This window comes from Dermochelys coriacea, chromosome 5 (assembly GCF_009764565.3).
Source record: "Dermochelys coriacea isolate rDerCor1 chromosome 5, rDerCor1.pri.v4, whole genome shotgun sequence".
NCBI lineage: Eukaryota > Metazoa > Chordata > Testudines > Dermochelyidae > Dermochelys > Dermochelys coriacea.
In genome coordinates this window covers 122,389,601-122,413,972 of record NC_050072.1, presented here as the reverse complement: position 1 = coordinate 122,413,972, position 24,372 = coordinate 122,389,601, and the positions used below count along the sequence as shown (strand labels likewise).

The window sequence follows — 24,372 nt, the reverse complement described above, 5'->3', positions numbered from 1 at the left end:
CTGCCGGCTGCTCTGGGCACCCGAAACACTGCTGGGGAGGGCACATGACTGCTCTTGTGGCTTCCCTTTGCTGTGCTGTCAGTCATTTTTTTGCAGGGAAGCAAAGAAATCTGCGGGGACATAAATTCTGCACATGTGCAGTGGTGCAGAATTCCACCAGGAGTAATATGCCACCTATAGAGTAAAGACACCCTGATATTATGTCAGTGATTAAATTAAGTTTGGACATGGAAGGTTGGGAATGTGGTGCTCAGGCTCTAGAAGAGGGGCAACCACCATGTTTTATTAGTTCAGTTATTTTTTAGGGGGGGGGGTCTTTCTTGGCTTTGTTTCTGGCTTTTTAGCTTCTCCTAAATTTTCATCTTCCCTTCGAGCAGTGAGGAACCATCAGACTCTTGTTTGGCATGCCAGAGATGAGGCTGGTCCTTTGTCCCTTACCACCAGGTTCTCAAGGAAAAGTGAGAGTATGTTTATCTAGGAAGTTTTATAGCAAATGATACCACCTGAACCTCTAGAATAGTACTATTTCCTTTTTAATTCGGGTTGATTACTTTTTTCATTTGATTACTATTCCATTTATATCAATAAAAGTCTTTAAGGCTGTATTTTGCTCTCAGCATGTGTCCTTGTTGTACATCCCCAGGGACTTCGCAAGACTCTGTGTAGCCTGATTCTGGAACAAGAACCTTATTATCTTCTGATCAGATCTATTGGCTAGCCTATAACTTTTATTATATAAACAATAATATTAATTCCTTAAAATCAGGCAACAGTGTTCTGCCATGACGTGTACGTGAATAACTCATTAATGCAGACATTTAGGTTTTTCATGTCAAGATTTACACCAGAACAACATCTTATGCAAATTTTCAGGATCCTGCTAGTACAAATTTTCATAACCTCCTAATGAAGCTGCAGATACATATGTTAGCAAAACATTCACTACTGGTCTCCCTCCTAAGTAGCTGGCCTTAATCTATTTTTAAAGAACAGCCAGTTTTTTCAGTTGGTATAAAATGTATTTGAGTAATGTTCCCTTATTGTAATGGCGACCTCTCAATCGGTTATAGATGAGACAACATTGAAACTTACTTTTGAACCTTGTCATATCAGTTCTTTGCCAGGAGCAGTTTTTCTGCTTGGAGAGATCTGTTGTAAGCTTGTGCAAGGCTTTGTTTTATATCCTTCCTATTCATTGTGTGTTAGTCTCTAGGGAGATGAGACAGTTTAGTTTGTGGTACTGGTATTCAAACAACAAGCAGCACTATCAGGCCCAGAGGTTACAGTGTCTGTACTATTCCCAGTGCCTAGCCAAGAGTGGGACTAGGGTGACGGTGAACTGGCTGATACTTATTCTGGCTGAGACAGAGTTGGGAGGGAGGGAGGAGGAATTCTGGGGAGTAAGGTAGAAATGGCTTTTGCCATAAGGAGACTTATTCATATCACCCAAAGGTTTGAAGTTTGGGACATTTTCATGTATTTGTATTTGCCCTTAAAAGTCTCAGATAGGGTGACCATATGTCCCAGTTTTATAGGGGCAGTCCCGTTTTTTAGGTCTTTCTCATATAGGCTCCTATTACTCCCCATCCCCTGTCCCGATTTTTCACATTTGCTGTCTGGTCTCCCTAGTCTCAGGTGACAGTGGTTACCCACCTTGACTCATTTATATCTGGCTGGGTGATGGTAACCTTTTTCTTTTGGAACTGACTCTCTCTCCATAAAGAAAAGGAGTACTTGTGGCACCTTAGAGACTAACAAATTTATTAGAGCATAAGCTTTCGTGAGCTACAGCTCACTTCATCGGATGCATTTGACCAAATGTGTGCTTAAAGTGAAAGAAAAGGAGTACTTGTGGCACCTTAGAGACTAACAAATTTATTAGAGCATAAGCTTTCGTGAGCTACAGCTCACGAAAGCTTATGCTCTAATAAATTTTAGTCTCTAAGGTGCCACAAGTACTCCTTTTCTTTTTGCGAATACAGACTAACACGGCTGCTACTCTGTAAAGTGAAATAGGTGCTTAAGTGCTTTACTGAATCGGATACCCAGGGTCCATCTGCTGACCCATCTCTTCTTAAACATTTGTTAGAGGAAGAAGTTTTATAATGTGAAACTTTTTTTTGAGAAATTACCTCTTTTTCAAAAATGCCATTGCAAAATCATTTCAATTTATAAACAGAAAAAATTACCTTTTAAGGTGGCTATTGTATTTAATATATTTATACATTTTATAAATATATTTTGGGGGTAAATACTGGGGAAGGTGAATCTCTTTTAAGATAAATGGCAATATTGGCATAAAAAATGGATATAAACTGGCAATGAACAAATTCAGGCTGGAAATTAAAAGGGTTCTGACCAACGGGGTGAATTTCTTTAACAGCCTCCCAATGGGAGTTAGTTAATAGCAACTTAATGAATTCTAATAACTGGACAAATTGAGGAATGTGATCGTATGATGGGTTTGCTTGTGAGGGTAAGGGGTAGGGTTCATCAGCCTTAGTGCTCGCTTCCTATTTGTCTTATGACCTTAAAAGCTCATATTTCAGCCAGCCACCTGTAGGGGCCAGGAAGGTATTCTCCCTCTCGCCCCCAAGTGTATTCTGTATTTTATTTTATTTTTTTAAATCATCTTCTGAAGCACCAGGGATGGCCACAGCTGGAGATAGGACTTTGGACAGAGAGGGATGGGGGCTCTGGGTAGCACCAAACATTCTCTCTCCCAAGTGCTTGGCTGGTTGGTTTTTGCTCATATACTCAAGGTCTAATTGATCACCATATGTGGGGTTGGGAAGAAATTTTCATCGGGTCAGATTGGCTGTGAACTGGAGGGAGAGGGGGAATGTTTAAATTCCCCCCCCCCCCAGGTGTGGGTGCAGGTCACTTGTCAGTATTATCTGGGTATATCTTATGTAATCGTTTCCCTGCCATTGCAGAAGCCTTGGTCAACTGTGCCCCATCGGTCCCTCCTATTCTTTGCATGTGGAACATAATAGTTTAGTCTCCTGTGGACTGTAATACTTTAGTCTATTTTCGGTTGTTGGATTTAGTGTGCAGGTGCTCAGCAAGTGTTGGTGTCTGGTCACATACAGGAGGTCAGAAAAGCTGATTTGATGTCTCTTTGGTCTTAAACTCTGATTTAGAAGCATCCTTTTAAAAAAGTGTTTTGGCTGGCTTTGGATTTAAATTTTTCAAGTAAAACATTCCTTTGCCTATATTCTTCCTGTAACTGAATTCTCTCCCTGCTAAGGCACCACCTCACTATTATGTGGATTAGCTCCTTCCCAGTCTGACGCCCTCCTTCTGTAGCTCATTCGCACCTGGCCATCTCTCCCTCGGTGACTCAAGGTGCTCTCTTTGTGGCTTTGCCCTCCAGCCAGGTCACTGTGCTTTTCCCCCTTCCAGGAGTTATCAAAGTCTCTCTATCCAAAATGGCTATTTTCTCCCTCTCTGCCATGACTATGCCACTTCCCCAATGGCTGGTTGGGAAACCTGAGCCTGCCCTCTACTCCGGATTCCAGCTCAGGGACCTTCTAATCTGCAGTCAAGGTCTGTGAGGTCCCACTTTGCTGCCCTTTCCCTGAGACTTCTGCTGCTCCGCCAGTCTTAGGCTTCCAATCTTTTTAAACCCTTCTTTCAGGCTTGGAGTCCCTAGGGTTCTACTCACCACCTGGGTTTCCTTCCTGCCCTCTCTAAAGCAGGAGTCAGAGTAGCAGCCGTGTTAGTCTGTATCTGCAAAAAGAAAAGGAGCTTATGCTCTAATAAATTTGTTAGTCTCTAAGGTGGCTACAGGCTCCCTCCCTGCAGTCCTTTTCTGCTGCCAACCTCCTGGCTTCATACTAGCCCTGCCTGTTCCTTCTCAGCTGGGCTCCTTCATCAGTCTGGGGTTACTTAGGCTACCTCAGGGGTTGGCAACATTTTAGAAGTGGTGTGCCAAGTCTCCATTTATTCACTTTTTAATTTAAGGTTTTGCATGCCAATAATACATTTTAACGTTTTTTAGAAGGTCTCTCTCTATAAGTCTATACATTATATAACTAAACTATTGTCGTATGTGAACAAGGTTTTCAAAATGTTTAAGAAGCTTCATTTAAAATTAAATTAAAGTGCTGATCTTACATCACCAGCCCGCTCAGCCCGCTGCCGGCCTAGGGTTCCATTCACCTAGGCCGGCAGCGGGCTGAGTGGGGCCTGCGGCCGGGACCCCGGCTGGCAAGGGACCAGCAGCCAGAACCCCAGAACGGCAGTGGAATGAGTGGGGCCGGCGGCCAGGACCCTAGACTGGCGGTGCGCTGAGCGTCTCAGCCCACTGCTAGTCTGGGGGTCCATCCGCCGGCTCCTGCCAGCCAGGGTCCCGGCTGCTGGCCCTGCTCAGCCCCACTGCCGGTCTGGGGTCCCGGCCCTGTCCACATAGAGTAAGTACCTACCTTCTCCCTGGTTCTAGCCATTCTCTTCCTCTCTCTGCACTGAGATGAGGGTGGGAGTGTGCTGAGAACAGAGCTGGGGTGAAGGAGCAGGCTGGGGGTTGGGGTTCAGGGTCTGGCCAGGAGCTAGAATGAGGGAGGGGGCTCAGGGTTGGGGCAGGAGGTTTGGGTGTGGAGCGCTTACCTGGGCAGCTCCCATTTGGTACAAGGGATGCAGGTGCGAATGTGGGGGTTTGTATATGTACAGGTGCTCCTGTTTGGTGCTCAGAGTGGGGGTGGGGATGTGGGGAGTGCAAGAGTTAGGGCATGGGGTGTGGGAGGGCTGGATATGTGTGAGGGGTACAGAAGTCAGGGCAGGGGGCTGGGTGTGTGAGGAGAGTGCAGGAGTCAGGGCAGGGGGCTGGGTATGTGTGGGAGGTGCCGGAGTCAGGGCTGGGGGTGTGCAGGGGTCAGGGCACGGGGCTAGGGTGTGTGGGGGGTGCAGGGGTGAGGGCAGAGGGCTGGGTGTGTCTGAGGGGGTGCAGGAGTCAGGGCAGAAGGCTGGGGGTATGGGCTGGGGTTGTGGGGTACTCCCAGCCCCCTGCCCTGAGTGGCTCAAGGCAGGGGGCTGGAGGGGATATGCCCTGATTCCACCCCCTTTCCCCAAGGTCCTCGGAGAGTGCATGAGCGTGCTGTGGCTCCGCTTTTCCCTCTCCCCCTCGGTAGCAAGAGCCGCCAGCTGATCGGCCACAGGGAGGGAGAGAAGGAGGGGCAGGAACCCAGCACACTGGGGGAAGAGGTAGGGGGAGCAGGAAGCTTGCCTGCCCTGCAAGGAGAGAGCAGTGGGCGGGGGGCAGAAAAGAGTGGGCTGGGCCGGGCAGGATTTTTAATGGCACGCTGCTGTCTGCCATTCCCGGCAGACAGCAGTGTGCCATTAAAAATTGGCTCATGTGCCGTCTTTGGCACTTGTGCCATAGGTTGCTGACCCCTGGGCTACCTACTTCTCATCAGCTATGACCTGTCTGCTTAATTGGCCCCTTGTTGGCCTCATTAATTTTTCCAGTTTAGTGTGGGGTTTCCCTCCAAAAAAATCTTTAAAAAAAAAAACAAAAAAACTTTTGCATGTCTTTGTCAGAAAATGGACTAAACCCTGATATGTCATCCGCTAATATTAACAGTTTGAGTTAACTTTTTAAAGTGACTATTGGAAATACAGTAACATTCTTCATAATGAACGTTTTCACATACTATATTGCTGTTGTAATGTATAACAGACATGATGACTTGTATGACCAATGACATGTTTACAGCTAAATATTGTATCATTTCAAAATTGTTCATTTTTGTGTTGCTTAAATTGATATTTAGTTGAGTCCTTGGATATCTCTTGGTAGACTTTTTTTATGGTAGGTCTGATCAAACAAATCTGCATATGGTTAAATACTGCTTATCTTGAGATATTAAATATAAACTGTATTATAGTAGAATAAGCAATATATTCATCAGTCTTCAGTTTAATATAGCTAAGCTCATTTTCAGGAAACTTTAGCACCTTGAAATATAATGGCCAACTCGAGTAATGTGGCTGGCTGACAATATTTGCATTTTTTCTCTTCGTTGTTGAAATATTAGTGCATGTTCTTCAGTAGCTCACAAAAATGTGTGGTAGGCAGTGTTTAAAAACAATTGTGAAATGTAAAAATCAAAAAGTCAGTGATTAAAGTCATTCATTAGTTCTATTAAAAGGTGGGCTGTTGCCCAGAAATGCCTTTGCTGATGATCTTGCATTTTATCTTTCAGCGTGGATCTGACGAGCTTCTTTCTGCTGGTATCACTAACGGGCCTTTTACCATGAGCAATTCTACTCCAGCTACAGGTATATTTAAGAAAATAATTGTAAAGTTTACATGGTTTTACAGCTTATCAATGTTAGCACAGTTTCAGGAAATCTGATTTTCTTTTTTTCCTTCATACTCTCATGTAACCTTTTTATGAGCACCCCCTCCCCCCCCCCCCGCCCGAGTCTTGGACTCTTGCAGAGGCAGCAAATTCAAGCCCTTGGGGAGCAAAAGTGCCTAGTTTCATTCTGTAGTGGACCCTTCTGGCAGTTCAATGATTCTAGAACTAATCTACATTTCTCCCCCCCCCCCCTTAGAACCTGAGGAACCCATTCAGATTGGTGGACATCTTTCCTGCTTCCTTGAAACCTGGACAAAAATTGACTCCAGAGCAGTGGTACCTACAAATCAAAAAAAGATACAGAACTGAATTTAAAAACATGAGAAATTGTTTTGTTCAGTACTGGTGAAGTCACTCAGTTTCGTTGATGTAATGGACCATGGATTACCTCCTCTGAGGAGGCATGATCAAACCAGTAATCTCTGTAAAAATTCTCAGGTGCCCCTTCTTTATGCTTTCCTCCCATTCCATTGTTGAGAGAGATGAAAACCAGAACAATTCTGATGAGGCAATGCTAGCCGCAGAGGCCTGGTTCTTTGAGACCACCTACTTCACTGTTCATTCATCTCTTCACCTTTTGCTTTAAAATGTGGTTGTACGGGCTCATTGACATACACATCTGAAAAACCTGAGCTTAGCAACAAGTGGGTATTTTCTGTTTAGTGGTGGGGTTAGAGGTAGAAGGGTGAGAGGAATGACAAGGTGTACTTACAGGAGTAAGAATAGGAAAAAGGACCAAAACAGAAGAAAAGATGGGTTTGGTTTCTTTTGGTGATAAGGCAGCGAACTCCTGCATTGGTTCCATTCTTTTTGGGGAGACTGTGCAGGGGATAAAGCTTTACTTTGGCAGAGATAAGGGGGACTACAGTGGTAACTGTGAAGAAAGGAAGTCTGGGGATAAAAGTGGGCAAGATTGTATTGTGACAAATATACTGCATGCAGTTGCAATATATTTGGGGACCATTGTATTAACTTTATGAATGTTATCTGTATTTTGATGCTATTGACTCTCCTTTATAAATGGTATCTGTACATGTTATATTTCAGAGTAGCAGCCGTGTTAGTCTGTATTCGCAAAAAGAAAAGGAGTACTTGTGGCACCTTAGAGACTAACAAATTTATTAGAGCATAAGCTTTCGTGAGCTACAGCTCACTTCATCGGATGCACACCAAATGCATCCGATGGAGTGAGCTGTAGCTCACGAAAGCTTATGCTCTAATAAATTTGTTAGTCTCTAAGGTGCCACAAGTACTCCTTTTCTTTATACATGTTATATGTATCTTTGTGAACTAGGTATATATTCTACTCTGTGAGGGAGGGTTTTCACCTTTCTTCTCGGAACTAAGCCAGTGGGAGCAATTCTGGGACAGGTAAACAACTCCAGAAAAGTTCTACCCCTATGGAGAATTGCATAAACCGGTTCAGACCATATCCCAGAAGCCCAAGAGAAAAAAAGATTTGTGATATAACAGTCTGGGTTTAAACTGACCATAGGGCCTTCATTTTTTGATCCAACAAATGGACTTGACCTTCTGACCAAGGGGAGTGATCCCTGCTCAAGGGCTGGAAGGATTTTGACCTACCACATTCTATATGTGGCAGGTAGGTGACTTCTGCTACATTTTGTATGCATTTAGGCCTTTTATTGTTTTCTCTGTATGGCTTTAACCTCAAAATAAGTGAACTTTACTTTGTGAAAGCTGTCTAATCACTTGTAAACCACTGTCTTAGACCCTGCAGGAAACAAGTAAAACTGTGGGTGCTGAACTAACTCAGACCTGGTAGGGTAATCTCAGAAAATTGCAGGGGTGCTGCAAGATTGAAATACCAGTCTGGAGGAAGGAGGACATGAGTCTATGCCCAGACTGGTGACAGAGGCCTGAGACTTAAGAGGAGTGTTCCTTGAGCAGACCACAGAAATGGTTAGAGATGCAATTGTCCCAAACTTGTATGTAGATATGTAGATTCTGCAATAAGGCATAGCTAGCTCTCCAGGTCAAGATACTTCTCAGACTTAATAGCTGAAAAAAGTGACAATTTCCGGTAACTTAGATCTTCATATTAATGATGGAATAGGTGATAATTTTGTGGTTTAATACTTTTATGGTTGACTCTGACTTTAATCTGAAGTACTGCAAAACTCAGCTCTTAACTTTAGGAGGAAAATAATAGTTAAACAGTACATTCGTTTTTAGATCAATTTGAGGTCTGCGTTTAGATACGTAATCTCTTTAAGCAGGAAAGAAAAGATAATTTAGCCATTTTAGTCACAATTTGACCGTGAATGAATGTTTTCTAATAGTTTTATTTGGTAAAGGCTTTTCTTTGAGTCTTTGTCTACACAGATTAAGCTGTAGATGTATGCATTCTGTGCACGTATGCCCAAAATCTTTTACTCAGCAGTGTCTGTTGAGGCTGTGTATATACCCTGTACATCCTTGTACTTCATAGAAGATTAGAATCAGAAGAGACCTCAGGGGGTCATCTAGTCCAACCCCCTGCTCAAAGCAGAACCAAGCCCAACCAACTCATCCCAGCCAGGGGTTTGTCAAGTCAGGTCTTAAAAATCTCTGCGGATAGAGATTCCACCACCTTCCTAGGTAACCCATTCTAGTGCTCCACCACCCTCCTAGTGAAATAATTTTTCCTAATATGCAATCTAGACCTCCCCCATTGCAACTTGAGACCATTGTTCCTTGTTCTGTCATCTGCCACCACTGAGAACAGCCGGCTCCATCCCCTTGGGATCCCCCCTTCAGGTAGTTGAAAGCTGCTATCAAATCCCCCCTCACTCTTCTCTTCTGTAGACTAAATAAGCCCAGTTCTCTCAGCCTCTCGTCATAAATCCTGTACTCCAGCCCCCTAATAATTTTCATTGCCCTCCGCTGGACTCCAATTTGTTCACATCCTTTCTGTAGTGGGGGACCAAAACTGGACGCAGTACTCGAAATGTGGCCTCACTAGTGCCGAATAGAGGGGAATAATAGCGTCCCTCGTTCTAGTGGTAATGGTCCTATTAATGCAGCCCAATATGCCATTAGCCTTCTTGGTGACAAGGGCACACTGTTGATTCATATCCTACTTCTCGTCCACTGGAATCCCCAGGTCCTTTCTGCAGAACTGCCGCTTATCCAGTTGGTCCCCAGCTTGTAGCAGTGCATGAGATTCGTCCATCCTAAGTGCAGGACTCTGCACTTGTCCTTGTTGAATCTCATCAGATTTCTTTTGGCCCAATCCTCCAATTTGTCTAGGTCACTCTGTAGCCTATCCCGACCATCCAGCATATTCTCCTCTCTCCCCAGCTTCGTGTCATCCGCAAACTTACTTAGGGTGCAATCCATCCCATCATCCAGATCATTAATGAAGATGCTGAACAAAAGCAGCCCCAGGACCAACCCCTGGGGCATTCTGCTTGATACTAGACTGCCAACTAGACATCGAGCTGTTGATTGCTATCCATTGAGCCTGATGTTGTAGCCAGCTTTCTGTCCACCTTTATAGTCCATTCATCCAATTCATACTACTTTAACTTGCTGACAAGAATACTGTGGGAGACGGTATCAAAAGCTTTGCTAAAGTCAAGGTATATCATGTCTACCGCTTTCCCCATATCCACAGAAGGATAGAAGACAATCAGGTTGGTCAGGCATGACTAGCTCTTGGTGAAACCATGATCACCTTCCTCTCCTCCAAGTGCTTCACAATGGATTCCTTGAGGACCTGCTCCATGATTTTTCCAGGGACTGAGGTGAGGCTGTTTGATCTGTAGTTCCCCTGATTTTCCTTCTTCCATTTTTAAAAGATGGGCACTATATTTGCCTTTTTCCAGTCCTCTGAGACCTCCCCCAATCACCACGAGTTTTCAAAGATAATGGCCAATGGCTCTGCAATCACATCAGCCAACTCCCTCGGATGTGTTGCATCCGGCCCCATGGACTTGTGCATGTCCAGCTTTTCTAAATAATCCTTAACCTGTTCTTTCACCACTGAAGGCTGCTCATATCCTCCCCATACTGTGCTGTCCAGTGCAGCACTCTGGGAGCTCACTTGTCTGTGAAGACCAAGGCCAAAAAGCATTGAGTACTTCAACTTTTCCACATCATCTGTCACTAGGTTGCCTCCCCCATTCAGTAAGGGTCCCACACTTTCCCTGACCATCTTCTTGTTGCTAACATATCTGTAGAAACCCTTTTTGTTACCCTTCACGTCCCTTGCTACTTGCAACTCCAGTTGTGCTTTGGCTTTCCTGTTTACATCCCTGCATGCTCAAGCAATATTTTTATTCTCCTCCCTAGTCATCAATCCAAGTTTCCACTTCTTGTAAGCTTCCTTTTTGTGTTTTTAAGCTCATCAAAGATTTTTCTCTTAAGCCAAGCTGGTAGCCTACCATATTTGCTATTCTTTCTGCACATTGAGATGGTTTGTTCCGCGCCCTCATTAAGGCTTCTTCAAAATAACGGCCAGTTCTCCTGGACTCCCTTCCCCCTCATATTAGCCTCTCAGGGAATCCTGCACATCTTTTCCCTGAGGGAGTCAGTCTCCTTTTCTGAAGTCCAGGGTCTGTATTCTGCTGGTCTCCTTTCTTCCTTTTGTCAGGATCCTGAACTCTACCATCTCATGGTCACTGCTGCCCAGGTTGCCACCCACTTCTACTTCCCCTACCAATTCTTCCCTGTTTGTGAGCAGTAGTTCAAGAGGAGCATGGCCCCTAGTTGGTTCCTCCAGCTCTTGCCCCAGGAAGTTGTCCCCAACACTCTCCAGAAACTTCCTGGATTGTCTGTGCCCTGCTGGATTGCTCTCCCAGCAGATGTCAGGGTGATTGAATTCCCCCATGAGAACCAGGGCCTGTGATGTGGAAATTGCTATTAGTTGTCCAAAGAAAGCCTTGTCTACCTCATCCTCCTGGTCTGGTGGTCTATAACAGATGCCCACCACATCACCCTTGTTGCTCTCATCTCTAAACTTAACGCAAAGACTCTCAACAGGCTTTTCTCCAGTTTCATATTGGAGCTCTGAGCAATCATACTGCTCTCTTACATACCGTGCAACTCCTCCACCTTTTCTCCCCAGCCTGTCCTTCCTGAACAGTTTATACCCATCCATGAGAGTGATCCAGTCATGTGAGTTACTCCACCAAGTCTCTGTTGTTCCAATCACATATAGTTCCTTGACTGTGCCAAGACTTCCAGTTCTTCCAGCTTGTTTCACAGGTTTCTTGCGTTCGTGTACAGACACCTAAGATAACTAGCTGATTGCCCTACTTTTTCACTATGAATCAGGAGGCCTCCCCTGTTGCACCCTCCTCCTTGTGTTTCCTCCAAGTAGCCCACTTCCCCATTCATCTCAGGGCTTAGGTCTCCATCCCCTGGCGAAACTAGTTTAAAGCCTTCCTCACTAGGTTAGCAAGCCTTCTTGCAAAGACGCTGTCAAGGCTGATTTCCCACTCTGGCACTTTGAGTGCAGAAGGTGGGGGCCCACAAGGATTCTAAAAATTAATACTGGCCACTCCAGGCTGGTACTAAACTCCCAAGGTTACAGCTTTTCTCTGACCTTGGATGGGTCGATGCTGCCACCACCGAAATGCAAAAAAAAAAAATTTTTATCCAGGAAGGCGCACTTGGGAATTCCTCCATGTGGGGTACCCTCAGGCCCTTTCACGCCCACTCTGGGGAAGAGCTGAGAAAGGAAAAAAGGGAAATCAGCTGTTGCCACCAGCTAATTAAAGATGTGCACAAACCTCTTAGGACACACACAACCCAATCCTGTTCTTAAAAAAGGAAACTATTAAAAACAAAGAGTAAATACTTTTGGAATTTAGGCTATTGCTAGATTTAAAAAGAGCAAATATAATAATTAAGCATCAAGAATGGTTTTCTCGAGGTTCGGTTTAAAGATTACAAGCAAAACAAACGCATTTGGGGTTAGCACAGAGGAGTCCGCAAGCCTTACAGAAATAAAAGCAATAAACTTAAACGCATCTTTCTAGACATTCCCTGAACTACTTACATATCTGGGGTTCCAGATAAATAGGTTCGAGGTATGATTTGATGATTTTTCACACCTGTTTTTTAAACCTTGTTACAGCATTGCTGCTCTGTCTCTCCTCTCTCTGGAGAACAACAACAGACAGAGAAGGGGAAAGTTTTTTCCCAGTTTTAAAAAGTTCTTGTCCTCCCATTGGCTCTTTTGGTCAGGTTCCCACTCCCTTTCTTTTACCTATGGGCTTTTTTAACTCTTTACAGATAAAGCATGTAGAGAACAGCTCCTAACAGGGATTTTATAGCTGCCGACTGGCTGGGTGCCCATAAAAGGGAGCTTTTCTACTTCTTTCCCCCCCTCCCCCCCATTATCACAGATGCTCTTCCCTCTCTTTGTTAGGTGGATCCCATCTCCTCCTAGCAATCCTTCTTCCTGGAACAACATCCCATGGTCAAAGAATCCAAAGTGCTCTCTCTCCTACACCACCAGCACAACCATGCATTTACTTCCACGATTCGATGGTCCATACCTGGGCCTTGTCCATCCTCCCTGTTGAAGGAAGAGAACACAACTTGCGCCTCAGACTCCTTTATCCTTCTTCCCAGAGCCACACAGTCTGCAGTGACCTGCTCAAGGTCACTTCCTACAGTGAGGACACAGAGCAGTCCCATCTGCCACTCAGTTCCTTCTCATTACCTGTGGTAGCAAATAAGAGCACACTGTCTCCCCTGATTCCCCATAGTTATTACTTAGAGTTTATAGTTGGTTTTTTGTTAGTATGTTAGTTTATAGTGTAGTTTTTGAAGTTTTACTTAAATCTGTTTCCTTTATTTAAAAAAAAAGATCAGTCTTTTCTTTCTTTGGGTCTTTTCTCAGTATCAAGGAATGAGGTCCAGAGGTGGTAAGCAGGTCTCCGAGCTTTAAAATCTGCCCTTTTCGAAGACATAGCTATGCCTGCCAATTTTGCACATACAAAATGTTTATTTTTTTTAGGGAAGTCTCATATACCTACTAAGTGCCATTTGTGATTCTTTTTGTAAGCACAGTGCACACACAGGGCTCGTGATGTCCTTTTGAAGTAATATTTGATGTAAAAGACAATGCGTATTGTCTCTGAATCTGAGAATCCCCCTCAGAAGCAGTGTATTCCTGCTTCAAAACTAATTCCATTGCCCCAGCTATTAGACACATCACTCTGGGGGCTCTAAGAGATTGTCTGACTCTATGATCTCATGCTTCTAGCAAGCACTCTGAGCTTTCCATCAGTCTTCCTTAAGTCAGTCAGGCAGTCTGGCTCCTGCTGCCCAAGGCAGGAAGGAGCAAAGATCTGCAGATGGGGCTTAGCACTGGCTTCCATTGCTGATAATGACCTGAGAAGGCTAAAAGTGCTGACTTGTCTAAGCAGGCTCCTTTGAAATCACATTAGTACTGTGAATCTTAATAGACTCCAGAATCACATTCTTCAGCTGCAGTGCTGCATCCTCTGTCTTTGGTAACCAACATCACTTTCATCTGCACAATTAGCATGAGTGCCATATACCACAGATTCATCAGTACTGCACCGTAATAAGACCTCTAAGACTTTGAGTTAATATACCAACGCCAATTGTTTGACTCCATTTGACACTCATTCTTAAAAATGTTCAAGAGATCAAATAATCAGATTTAACCTAATATATTGTCTAAAGACAAATCAGCACAATATGAAAAGGAGACCCACATAACCATCTTCAGTGAAGGGAATTCTTGCAGTGTGTTCACCTTTCGCAGAACGTATGCATTTCACCTAGTAGTATTTATAGTATGATTTGTACAAGTTACAAAACTGCTTAACCCACTAGTTTGCACCAGTTTAGTCCTGGCTTTGTCCTGTTCTTTCCCATATCTCGTTCTGAGTACTACATTTGAAGTGCTGATGACCCATGAAAGTACTCCCTAACTGTACTTTGTACGATGTTTTCATGAGTCTTTGCTTTGGCAAATTTCCTATTTTCTAATGCCAAAGCTGACTTCATCTTTGCAAAGTGTTGTGGGACACTTGACGTGGATAAACAGAATTGTGGGACAGGCATAATATATTCAGTGAACATGACTTCCCAATGCTTATTGTGCACATAATTCCTCTTGGTGTGGTGTGTATTAAACCTAACATATATTGGATAACTGGTACCGTTGGTCATAATACAGTTGATGAAGTATTATCTGTAGTTAATGAACTGATTGTTTCTGGTCACTCTCCTTCAAGATGTTAGAACTAATAGTTTTTCTTCGATTGCTTGCTCATGTCCCTTCAACTCTAGGTGCGTTTGCTCACCACATGCACTGGTGCTGGAAGTTTTTTCCATCAGCAGTATCCGTAGGGGACTGGCTCCAGCACCCACTTGAGTGGTGGGCACATACTGTGGTATATAGGGCGCCGCTGGTTCCCCCTCCCCTTTCCCTCCCCATTCCTTCTTGCCGCCAGTGACGGTACTGGAACTGTTGCTGTTACTGCTCATTTGCATGAACTAGGTTCATTTAGCCATGCCTGTTGAGGGCATTCTTGAGCCTGTCGTGGTCCTGTGGCAGACCACTGCATCCATCTTAAACATCTATGTGGGCAAATTGCAGGTACTGAGTAACCCCCCACCCAACCCCAAGAGGTTGAGTACTTTTTTTTTTTTTTTTTTTTTTTTTTTTTTTTACCCACCTGGTCTTTGGATCTTTTGTCTGTGACTGCAACTCACGAAGTCTAAGATGCCCGCACTCCCTGAATCTACACCCATACGTAAGGAGCCGAAGAAGGTAGATTTTCTACGAAGGAAAGTTTACTCCTCTGCTAGTTTGCAGATTCATATTGCTGTCTATCAATCCTTGTTGGCTTGCAATGGGACAAGCTTCTGCAGGAGACCAAAAGGTGAATTTAAGGTAGTGGCTATAGACTGCCAGTTGGTGGTGGACTCCATTCTGAGGGTCTGTACACCAAAGCGGAGAGAACAGCATTCTCTGAAGAACTTCTACCAGTATGTTCAGACTGTATTTGGTTGATAAACCTACCTGCCCTAAAGGAGACAGATGTAATCTTGCATATGTCCTGTAATTACAAGATGCCGAATGTACTGAGGCAAACTCTGAGTTAGGTTTTTGGATGAGTTTACATGTGAGAAATCAGTGGTTCATTGCTGAGAATTTTTCTTGTAGTATATGAAGTCAAATATTGCCCCTTTACATTGTATGGATTGAGTAGAGGTGAAAATGCTTTGCCTCAGTTGAACCTGAGGTCATACTGTATTTTTCCACACAACAGTATTTAGATTTTTAAAGGGCCATGAGTCATACATTTCCACTATTTAGAGCCATTCTCTGCCTGGGACTTCATTGCTGTACTTCTGTCTTTAATGGACCCTCTGTTTGAATCCATGATATGTTCACTACATCACCCCTTTGTTAAAATAGTACTTTTGGTAGCTATTACCTTGGCTCACAGGATTAGTGAAATTCAGGCTTTGATGGCAAGCCTTCTGTATTATGTTTTTCAGAAGGACAGGGTTGCATTCAAGCCACATCCAAAATGATTACTAAAAATGGTTTTGTATTTTCACATCAATCAATTTACATATTTACTGTTTTTTTCCCACCCTAAAGCTTTTAAATCTCCTGTGGAGGCTAAACTCCACACTCTAGACTTTCTTAAGGCTATCCTTTTATCTTGATAGAGCAAAGCCATTTAACCAATCATCCAAACTTTGTGGCTTTGGATAAGTCTAAAGAGCAGGCTGTTTCCTCAGACTCTAAATGAATTAAACTACATTAAGATTTCCTGCTCAGTAAATAACTCTTCCCCCCTCAAGTTAGGGTACGCTCTGCTAGAGCTCTGACATCTGTAGCTTGCTTTTGGGGGAAATCCCTATTTCTGAGTTCTGTAGTATGGCCACTTGAAGTTCAGTTCGTATATTTACCAATCACTACTCCATTGCGTCAGTTTCTAGATCAGAATTCCAGTTTGGAAGGATTGTCCTACAGTAGTTATTTAGATAGGAATCCTATCACCCACCTACTTGAGAGGTAATTGCTAGTTACACACCTACAATGGGATCCCTCTGGATGACTCCTCACAGTCTACTTACTTTACAGTTACCAGTTTTTCTTGATGCCTTTATTCATGTGGATCCCATAACTCTCCTTTCTTATTCATTGATATGGAGTTCTTACCTGGATTTCTGTTTTGGTGAAAGAACTGAATGGTAAAGAGTTCTGTGGCACCTTATAGACTAACAGACATATTGGAGCATAAGCTTTCGAGGGTGAATACCCGCTTCGTCGGATGCATGTAGTGGAAATTTCCAGAGGCAGGTATAAATATGCAAGCAAGAATCAGGCTAGGGATAACGAGGTTAGCTCAATCAGGGAGGATCTAGCAGTTGAGGTGTGAACACCAAGGGAAGAGAAACTGCTTTTGTAGTTGGCTAGTCATTCACAGTCTTTGTTTAATCCTGAGCTGATGGTGTCAAATTTGCAAATGAACTGAAGCTCAGCAGTTTCTCCTTGAAGTCTGGTCCTGAAGTTTTTTTGCTGCAGGATGGCTACCTTTAGATGTGCTATTGTGCGTCCAGGGAGGTTGAAGTGTTCTCCTACAGGTTTTTGTATATTGCCATTCCTAATATCTGATTTGTGTTCATTTATCCTTTTACATAGGGATTGTCCAGTTTGGCCGATGTACATAGCAGAGGGGCATTGCGGGCACATGATGGCGTATATTATATTGGTGGACGTGCAGGTGAATGAACCAGTGATGGTGTGGCTGATCTGGTTAGGTCCTGTGATGGTGTCGCTGGTATAGATATGTGGGCAGAGTTGGCATTGAGGTTTGTTGCATGGATTGGTTCCTGAGTTAGTTACTATGGTGCGGTGTGTAGTTGCTTGTGAGAATATGCTTCAGGTTGGAGGCTTGTCTGTAGGTGAGGACTGGCCTGCCTCCCAAGGCCTGTGAAAGTGAGGGATTATTGTCCAGGATAGGTTGTAGATCACTGATGATGCGTTGGAGAGGTTTTAGCTGAGGACTGTATGTGATGGCCAGTGAAGTTCTGTTGTTTTTTTTTTCTTGGGCTTTTTTGCAGCAGGAGGCTTCTGAGTACACATCAGGCTCTGTTGATCTGTTTCCTTATTTCCTCGTGTGGGTATCGTAGTTTTGAGAATGCTTGGTGAAGATCTTGTAGGTGTTGGCCTCTGTCTGAGGGGTTGGAGCAAATGCAGTTGTACCTTAGCGCTCGGCTGTAGACAATGGATCGTGTGGTGTGTCTGGGATGGAAGCTGGAGGCATGAAGGTAGGCATAGCGGTTGGTGGGTTTTCGGTATAGGGTGGTGGTAACATGACGGTCACTTATTTGCACCGTGGTGTCTGGGAAGTGGACCTCCCATGTAGATTGGTCCAGGCTTAGGTTGATGGTGGGGTGGAAGCCATTGAAATTTTGGGGGAATTCTTCCAGGGTTTCCTTCCCATGGGTCCAGATGATGATGTCATCAATGTAGTGTAGGTAGAGAAGGGGTGTGAATGGACGAGAGCTGAGGAAGCGTTGTTCCAGGTCAGCCATAAAAATGTTAGCATATTGTGGGGCCATGCGGGTCTGGAGGTATATATTGTCACCAAATTTGAAATAATTGTGCGTGAGGATAAAGTCACAGAGCTCAGCAACCAGTTGTGCTGTGGCTTCAGGGATACTGTTCCTGACAGCTTGTATTGCATCTGTGTGTGGGATGTTTGTGTAGAGAGCCTCTACATCCATGGTGGCTAGGATGGTGTTCTTTGGAAGATCACTGAATGGTGTTTGCTTCGCCCTTAATACCTTTAATGAGGCGCAGGTGTGCAAGGTGCATACACAGCCCCCAGCAGATACTGGTGGCTAAAATATTTTAGGCTTGTGCACACCTGCAGTGGGATCCTTGTGGACAAAACATCTTGAACTCCAGTTATTGTAACCGTGAAAAACTTTATTGAATTAAATTTAAATATTTTTGGAGTCTGCTGTCCTAAATGCTAAGGTTATGTATTACTGTGGGCTGTGATTGAATGTAACCTCTCTAGGGAGGATATATGATGTGAACTCTGGGAATTGTTATGAACTTCAAAGGGACTGTATTGAGCAATGCGCCAAACAAGAATGAATTTTTGGGACAACCTGTGATTTGCGATACAAGTGATTTGCCTAAGAATCTCTGCTCAAGACAGGGGAGAGCTGGGAACCAGAAACCTAAAAGTAGGTGCCCTTGGTAGACTATGGAGGGGGAATATAGGTATAGTTGCCCTCAACTGAGAGTGACAATATGTGAAAAAAGTTTTGTAGTTACAGCTTCTTCCTTCAGATTACAATGTGGTAGAGTCTGGTTCCTTATTATGCAACAGGATATAATTAAAAGCACAAAAAATATACTTTGTCAGCTATTCATAAGACATCCTGAAGTTTCTGATAAGAACTTTCTAACCTATGTGTCACTTAGATGGAAACTGTTAACTTAAAAATTACTCTTCTGAAATTTTATCTACTTGTAACACAAGATTCGAGAATAAAATGTTCTTATTTATAGGTGCATTTGACCACACTTTCTGTGTAGTCAATTTCCTGTTTTTTTAACTCATGAATATGGGGGAGAATTTTTCAAGTTTATTTATATTCGTACCCACAGTTTAACTAGTTGCTTTAGTCACTCTGGACCCTCCCTACTATAATGATTTTACAGTCAAGGAATATGAGCAACAGAAAAAGGATGATGGAGAAGAATAGAACACAGAGTACATTTTTATTTTATCAGCTATCTCCAACTGCCTTTCAATGTATGATTAGTAGTTGGTTAACTTCTTGTACATGACATGGTACACATGGACCTTGAAGAAGGACTGGGAGGAGAGAGTCACGGCCTGGTGGTTCTAAAACCACACAGATTTGCAGAGGAAACCGTGAGCAGATGTTGTATTTTTTTTAAACTACTTTTGATGGTTTTAATTGAGTAGATTATAGTTTCTCTCTTTTAATATTGATTACAGATGGTGATCACCTTTAATACTAGTAAAGGAAACAATCTGACTACTTTTTCAGAATTATACATTTTGTAGTAATTGTTCTTTCTCTGATATTCTAGCTAATGGGAATGACAACAAGAAATTTAAAGGAGACAGATCTCCCTGCTCCCCTTCTCGTGTCCTTCATCTTCGTAAAATTCCAAATGATGTCACTGAAGCAGAGGTCATTTCATTAGGTCTCCCTTTTGGCAAAGTTACCAATCTCTTGATGTTGAAAGGAAAAAGCCAGGTATGTAGTTATTTGCATGAGTAAAATACAAGAGAACGCTACTTATATACAAGTTAATCTCTTTGATATTGCATTTGGCTGAAATATTGTAGGGCCAATTATTATTTTATAGATTATTCAAGACTTTAGCACATCAGTTTTAAAACATTTTTATATGATGTGATGATATTGATCATAAAAACTGTGTAAATGCCCAACATAATAAAATGCCATTCTTTATATTATTGGAAGAGATGAAATAGAATAATCTTGTTACTTAATGTTCAGCCTGCTGAGTAATGATTTTTATTGTTTGTCTTGTACAAAGGTACTTGTGCACAGGTAAAGAACTACATAGATGCTGACAGCTGTTCTCAAACATCTTGCTGAGGATAGAGAACTATGATTACCTACATTTTAAGAAAAACATAACTGTTTTTGCTTAATTAAGTAAACATAACCTTTACTCTGAATAAACAGTGAAATCTTTATTTTTTAAATAAAGCCCAGTGTTCTAGGCATTTGTTTTGGTGATGTCATTTGACACTAACCAGTTTCCAGTTTGTGCACCATCATACTGCTTAACTGCATACATATATTCTCATGTTTGGATGATTGGGTAGTTGGAGACAGCATGGTTCCAGGAAGGTATCAAACTCATTACCAGGGTGCTGTAGTCACTAAAGTTCAATATAACCATCCCTGCCACATGTTTGTGCTTGCAAGACAGTGGGAATATATGTGTCCCCAACCATCAGTATATTGCTCTTTTGGTTGATGTGATGCATTCATTTTATGTCACAACCACCATGATGTGGAGTAAAGTAAGACTGTTTTTTCAACATGCTTGATTTTGCAAAGTTTAATATTGTATACAAAATAACAAAATCTTGCAAAATAGTGGTACAAAAATTTACTTGTCCTTGTGCCTTTTGGCAGTCTACAGGCCCTAAGAAGTTCTGTGGTAGGTATGATGACATCAGCATGGTGAACATTGAGCATTTTGTAAAAAAACAACCACCCATGAATGTGAAATGAGTAGCAATTCTGAATTTGGGACCTAAAAAGCGATAGAGGAAACTTTACGTCTTCCATTGAGTGTTGAGAGCATTCCATACATCATATGTTTAATGCCTCTATGGAAACCTGATCTGGTTGTGGGCTCTTTTACCATAATACAGATTTAAAAAGGATTTGCAGGTTAACTCTAAAGTAATTGCAAGTCTCAAAAGTATTTTGAAAAATATAAATCATAAATAATTTTGTTTCTAAATACTGAGCAAATCACGTGTACTTTTAGTTCACATGAGTTTTTCAGATAAGGTGGATTTGGTGGATAAATGATTCTTCAGTCTGTTATGCATACAAAGAAACATTGAAAATTGCAATATTTCTGTTGATTTTTAGGCTTTTTTAGAAATGGCTTCCGAAGAAGCTGCTGTTACTATGGTGAACTACTACACTCCTGTTACGCCTCATCTGCGCAGTCAGCCTGTTTACATTCAGTATTCCAATCACAGAGAACTGAAGACTGACAATCTGCCAAATCAGGCTGTAAGTATAATACATGTATTTTAAAAAATGAATACAATTGTACATTAGTGAACATTAAATTAATGAACTGCTATCTGTTAATGTAAAATGAGTAGTCAGCTTTGACAGAATATTGCTCCATTCAATCATAAATTAGATTGTAAGCTCTCTTAGGCAGGGACATGTCATCTTCCATGTCTGTAAATTGCTATTGAACATTTAAAAGCTCTTCATATAAAAAAGGCAATTACAGGTCAGAGAGCTTAACTTCAGGACCAAGCAAAATGGGTGAAACTATAGTAAAGAACAAGAATACTGGACAAGATACTCCTGAGGGGGATTCTGTGTCAAACAGTTAAAAATTCTGCGCCAAAATTTTAAAAATTCTGCAAATATTGCGCCTCAAAATAATGTTTTATAATCACACCAGTTTCAATTGTTTTGGTAAGTTATTTTAAACTGCAATACAGAAGAAAGTTACAATAACTATTCAGCATTTCCTAAACACATGAAAGTTAAGTTACAAATGCTTGGTAACTAAAACCCTGCATTCCAGTTATAATTCTGGATTTTCATTTAAATTACATTACAGAACACTAAACAGCACCAAACTTTTTTTTTTTTAAATTGGAATTTCACACATGAAAGTCGTACAGTTTTGCCAATCATTGTCCTAGACCTGGCTGGGTACTTTGATAAGTGCTTGGTTCTGATTGTCCTGACATTTTATCGACTGCTTGGTAATTGTTTATTTGCCAACAAAGCCTTTTTTTTTTTAATGGATAAATAAAAATCTAACCCCATTGTGCAACTTTGGCACAGGGATAAAGTGAGAAAGCACATAGATCTTCCTAGCGGATTCCCTTACTGTCATTTATAAGGCTTTACATCACTCCGGCAATGTAGAGGCCTTAAAACTTTCCAGCTTTTATGTTCCTGGGGGAATTGAATGAGAATGGGAATAGTTAACTAGCAATAGGATCATTAACAATGTTACTATGCAGACAAGCTGCTACATTTCTGTCTCCAGAGAATGAGATCAATTAACCAGCAACATTTACATAGGTTTTGTGAAAAAACAAAAAACAAAAAAAACCCATTATTTTATTTAACTTAAAAACAAACAATTTTCAGTAACATGATACTAATTTAATTGTTACTTCAATTCTCAAGAAGTTATAGACATTTTACTAGGCAGGCAGGCTGCTACATTTCTGCCTCAGAGACAGAGCCTTCCTCCTGCATAACAAAAAGACCTACCCTCCTCCACGTCCCTCAAGCTGCAGTGTGAAGCAAGAGGGATGGAGTCTCTCTCGCTTGTTGGCCAGCCCCACGCCCTGATGTCTCCCCCGCAGGCACTCATGCCCAGTCGTGTCTCCTGCCCTTTCCCTCCTCCCCCCCACACACCCAGTGATTTGCGTCTCTGAGGCTGCTCCAGACATGCTGGAACAGACATGCTGCCAGGGAAGAGATGCGTGTCCCTCCCCGCAAATTTCTTTTGTTTTTTTCTGTGTGGGGGGCACAGAAATATGCAGGCCATATGAATTGTGCTTCCCTGCAGGGGTGCAGAATTCTTTCAGGAGTAACAAGAGTAATCTAACGGGTATAGTGCACTTGGACTTTCAGAAATCCTTTTACAGGGTCCCTCACCAAAGGCTTTTAAGCAAACTAAGCAATCATGGGATAAGCGGGAAGGTCCTCTCCTGGATCAGTAACTGTGTAAAATATAGGAAACAAAACATAGGAATAAATGGTCAGTGTTCACAATCAAGAGAGTTAAGTAGCAGGGTCCCCCGAGGATCTGTACTGAGACCAGTGCTGGTCAACATATTCATAAATTATTTGAAAAAGAGATGTTCAGTGAGGTGGCAAAATTTGCAGATGATACAAAATTACTCAAACATTAAGTCCAGAGCTGACTTTGAAAAGTTACAAAGGGATGTAATTAAACTGGATGACTGGCAACAAAATGGCAGATGAAATTCAGTGTTAACTGCAGAGGAGTGTACAGTGGAAAAAGTGATCCAAACTATATGTACAAAATTATGGGGTCTAAATGAACTGCTTGGAGTCTTTGTGGATAGTTCCTTGAAAACATCCACTCAGTGTGCAGCAGTAATCAAAAGAAAAAATGATAAAGTTAGGAACCATTAGGAAAGAGATAATAAAATAGAAAATACAATGCCACTATATAAATCCGCGATATTCCCACACCTTGAAGACGGTATGGAGTTCTGGTCACCCCATCTCAAAATAGGTTTATTAGAATTAGAAAAGGTACAGAGAAGGCCAACAAAAATTATTAGGGTATAGAACAGCTTCCATATGAGGAAAGATTACAAAGACTGGGTTTATTCAGCTTAGAAAAGAGACTACTGAGGGAAGATACGATAGAGGTCTATAAAATCATGGATGGGATGGAGAAAGTGAATAGGGAAATTTTATTTACCCCCTACATGTAACACAAGAACTAGAGGTCACTTGATGAAATTAATAGGCAGCAGATTTAAAACAAAAGGAAGTACTTCACACAACACACAGTCAACCTGTGGAATTCATTGTCATGGGATGTTATGAAGGCCAAAAGTAGAACTGGGTTCAAAAAAGAATTAGATAAGTTCCTGGAAGATGGGTTCATCAATGGCTGGATCACTTGAAATTTCCCTGTTCAGTTCATTCTCTCTCAAGCATCTGACACTGGCCACTGTTAGAAGGTAGGTTAATTGTTTATTATGGGGCTGACAAATTCTGCAGTGGCTTCTCACTCTGAGTTGGATAGTGTCAGAGGCTGCTGTAACAGCAGTTTACCCTGCTTGTATAGAGGAGCCAGCAGGAAAGGCAATGGCTAGCTCTGTCAGCTGATTGTGTGCTAGTTTTTTCCCCAGTCTGAGAAAAGAAGGAATAAACTGTACGTGGAAACCCGTGAAATATTTCAGGGCAGGCTTCTCCTATTCTCTTCTTTTACAGCTCCTCAGTGAACAACTCTGTAACTCTAGCATTTTTTTCAAAGGATCTCATGAAGCTCCCCAGTGTAGAGATAGGAATAGAGTTTCTTGCCAAGACATTCATTCACCTTGAACTTATCTGTTTACATAAAGACCAGATAAACTCTGGCTGCTCTTTGAAAGAATGTAGTATGGCCTTTCAGATACCTGTCTCCTCTTTCTATTTGCCTGGATAGGCTATCATAGTGAGTCAATTTAGAATGAAGGGGTTAAATCAATCCCATGTAAAT

General features: G+C 42.3%; 1 protein-coding gene across 2 annotated transcripts in view; it reads left to right on the top strand.

The window, feature by feature from the left end:
* The window catches only part of PTBP3 (polypyrimidine tract binding protein 3), a 115,177-nt gene that overhangs the window by 48,376 nt on the left and 42,429 nt on the right, over positions 1–24,372 (top strand). For both annotated transcript variants that reach the window (XM_043514400.1, XM_043514399.1), the window contains 3 exons: positions 6,204–6,279; positions 19,456–19,625; positions 21,012–21,158. In XM_043514400.1, coding sequence (XP_043370335.1) covers positions 6,255–6,279; positions 19,456–19,625; positions 21,012–21,158 — 342 coding nt within the window. In that variant the 5' untranslated portion in view covers positions 6,204–6,254. The remainder of the gene's footprint in view (positions 1–6,203; positions 6,280–19,455; positions 19,626–21,011; positions 21,159–24,372) is intronic.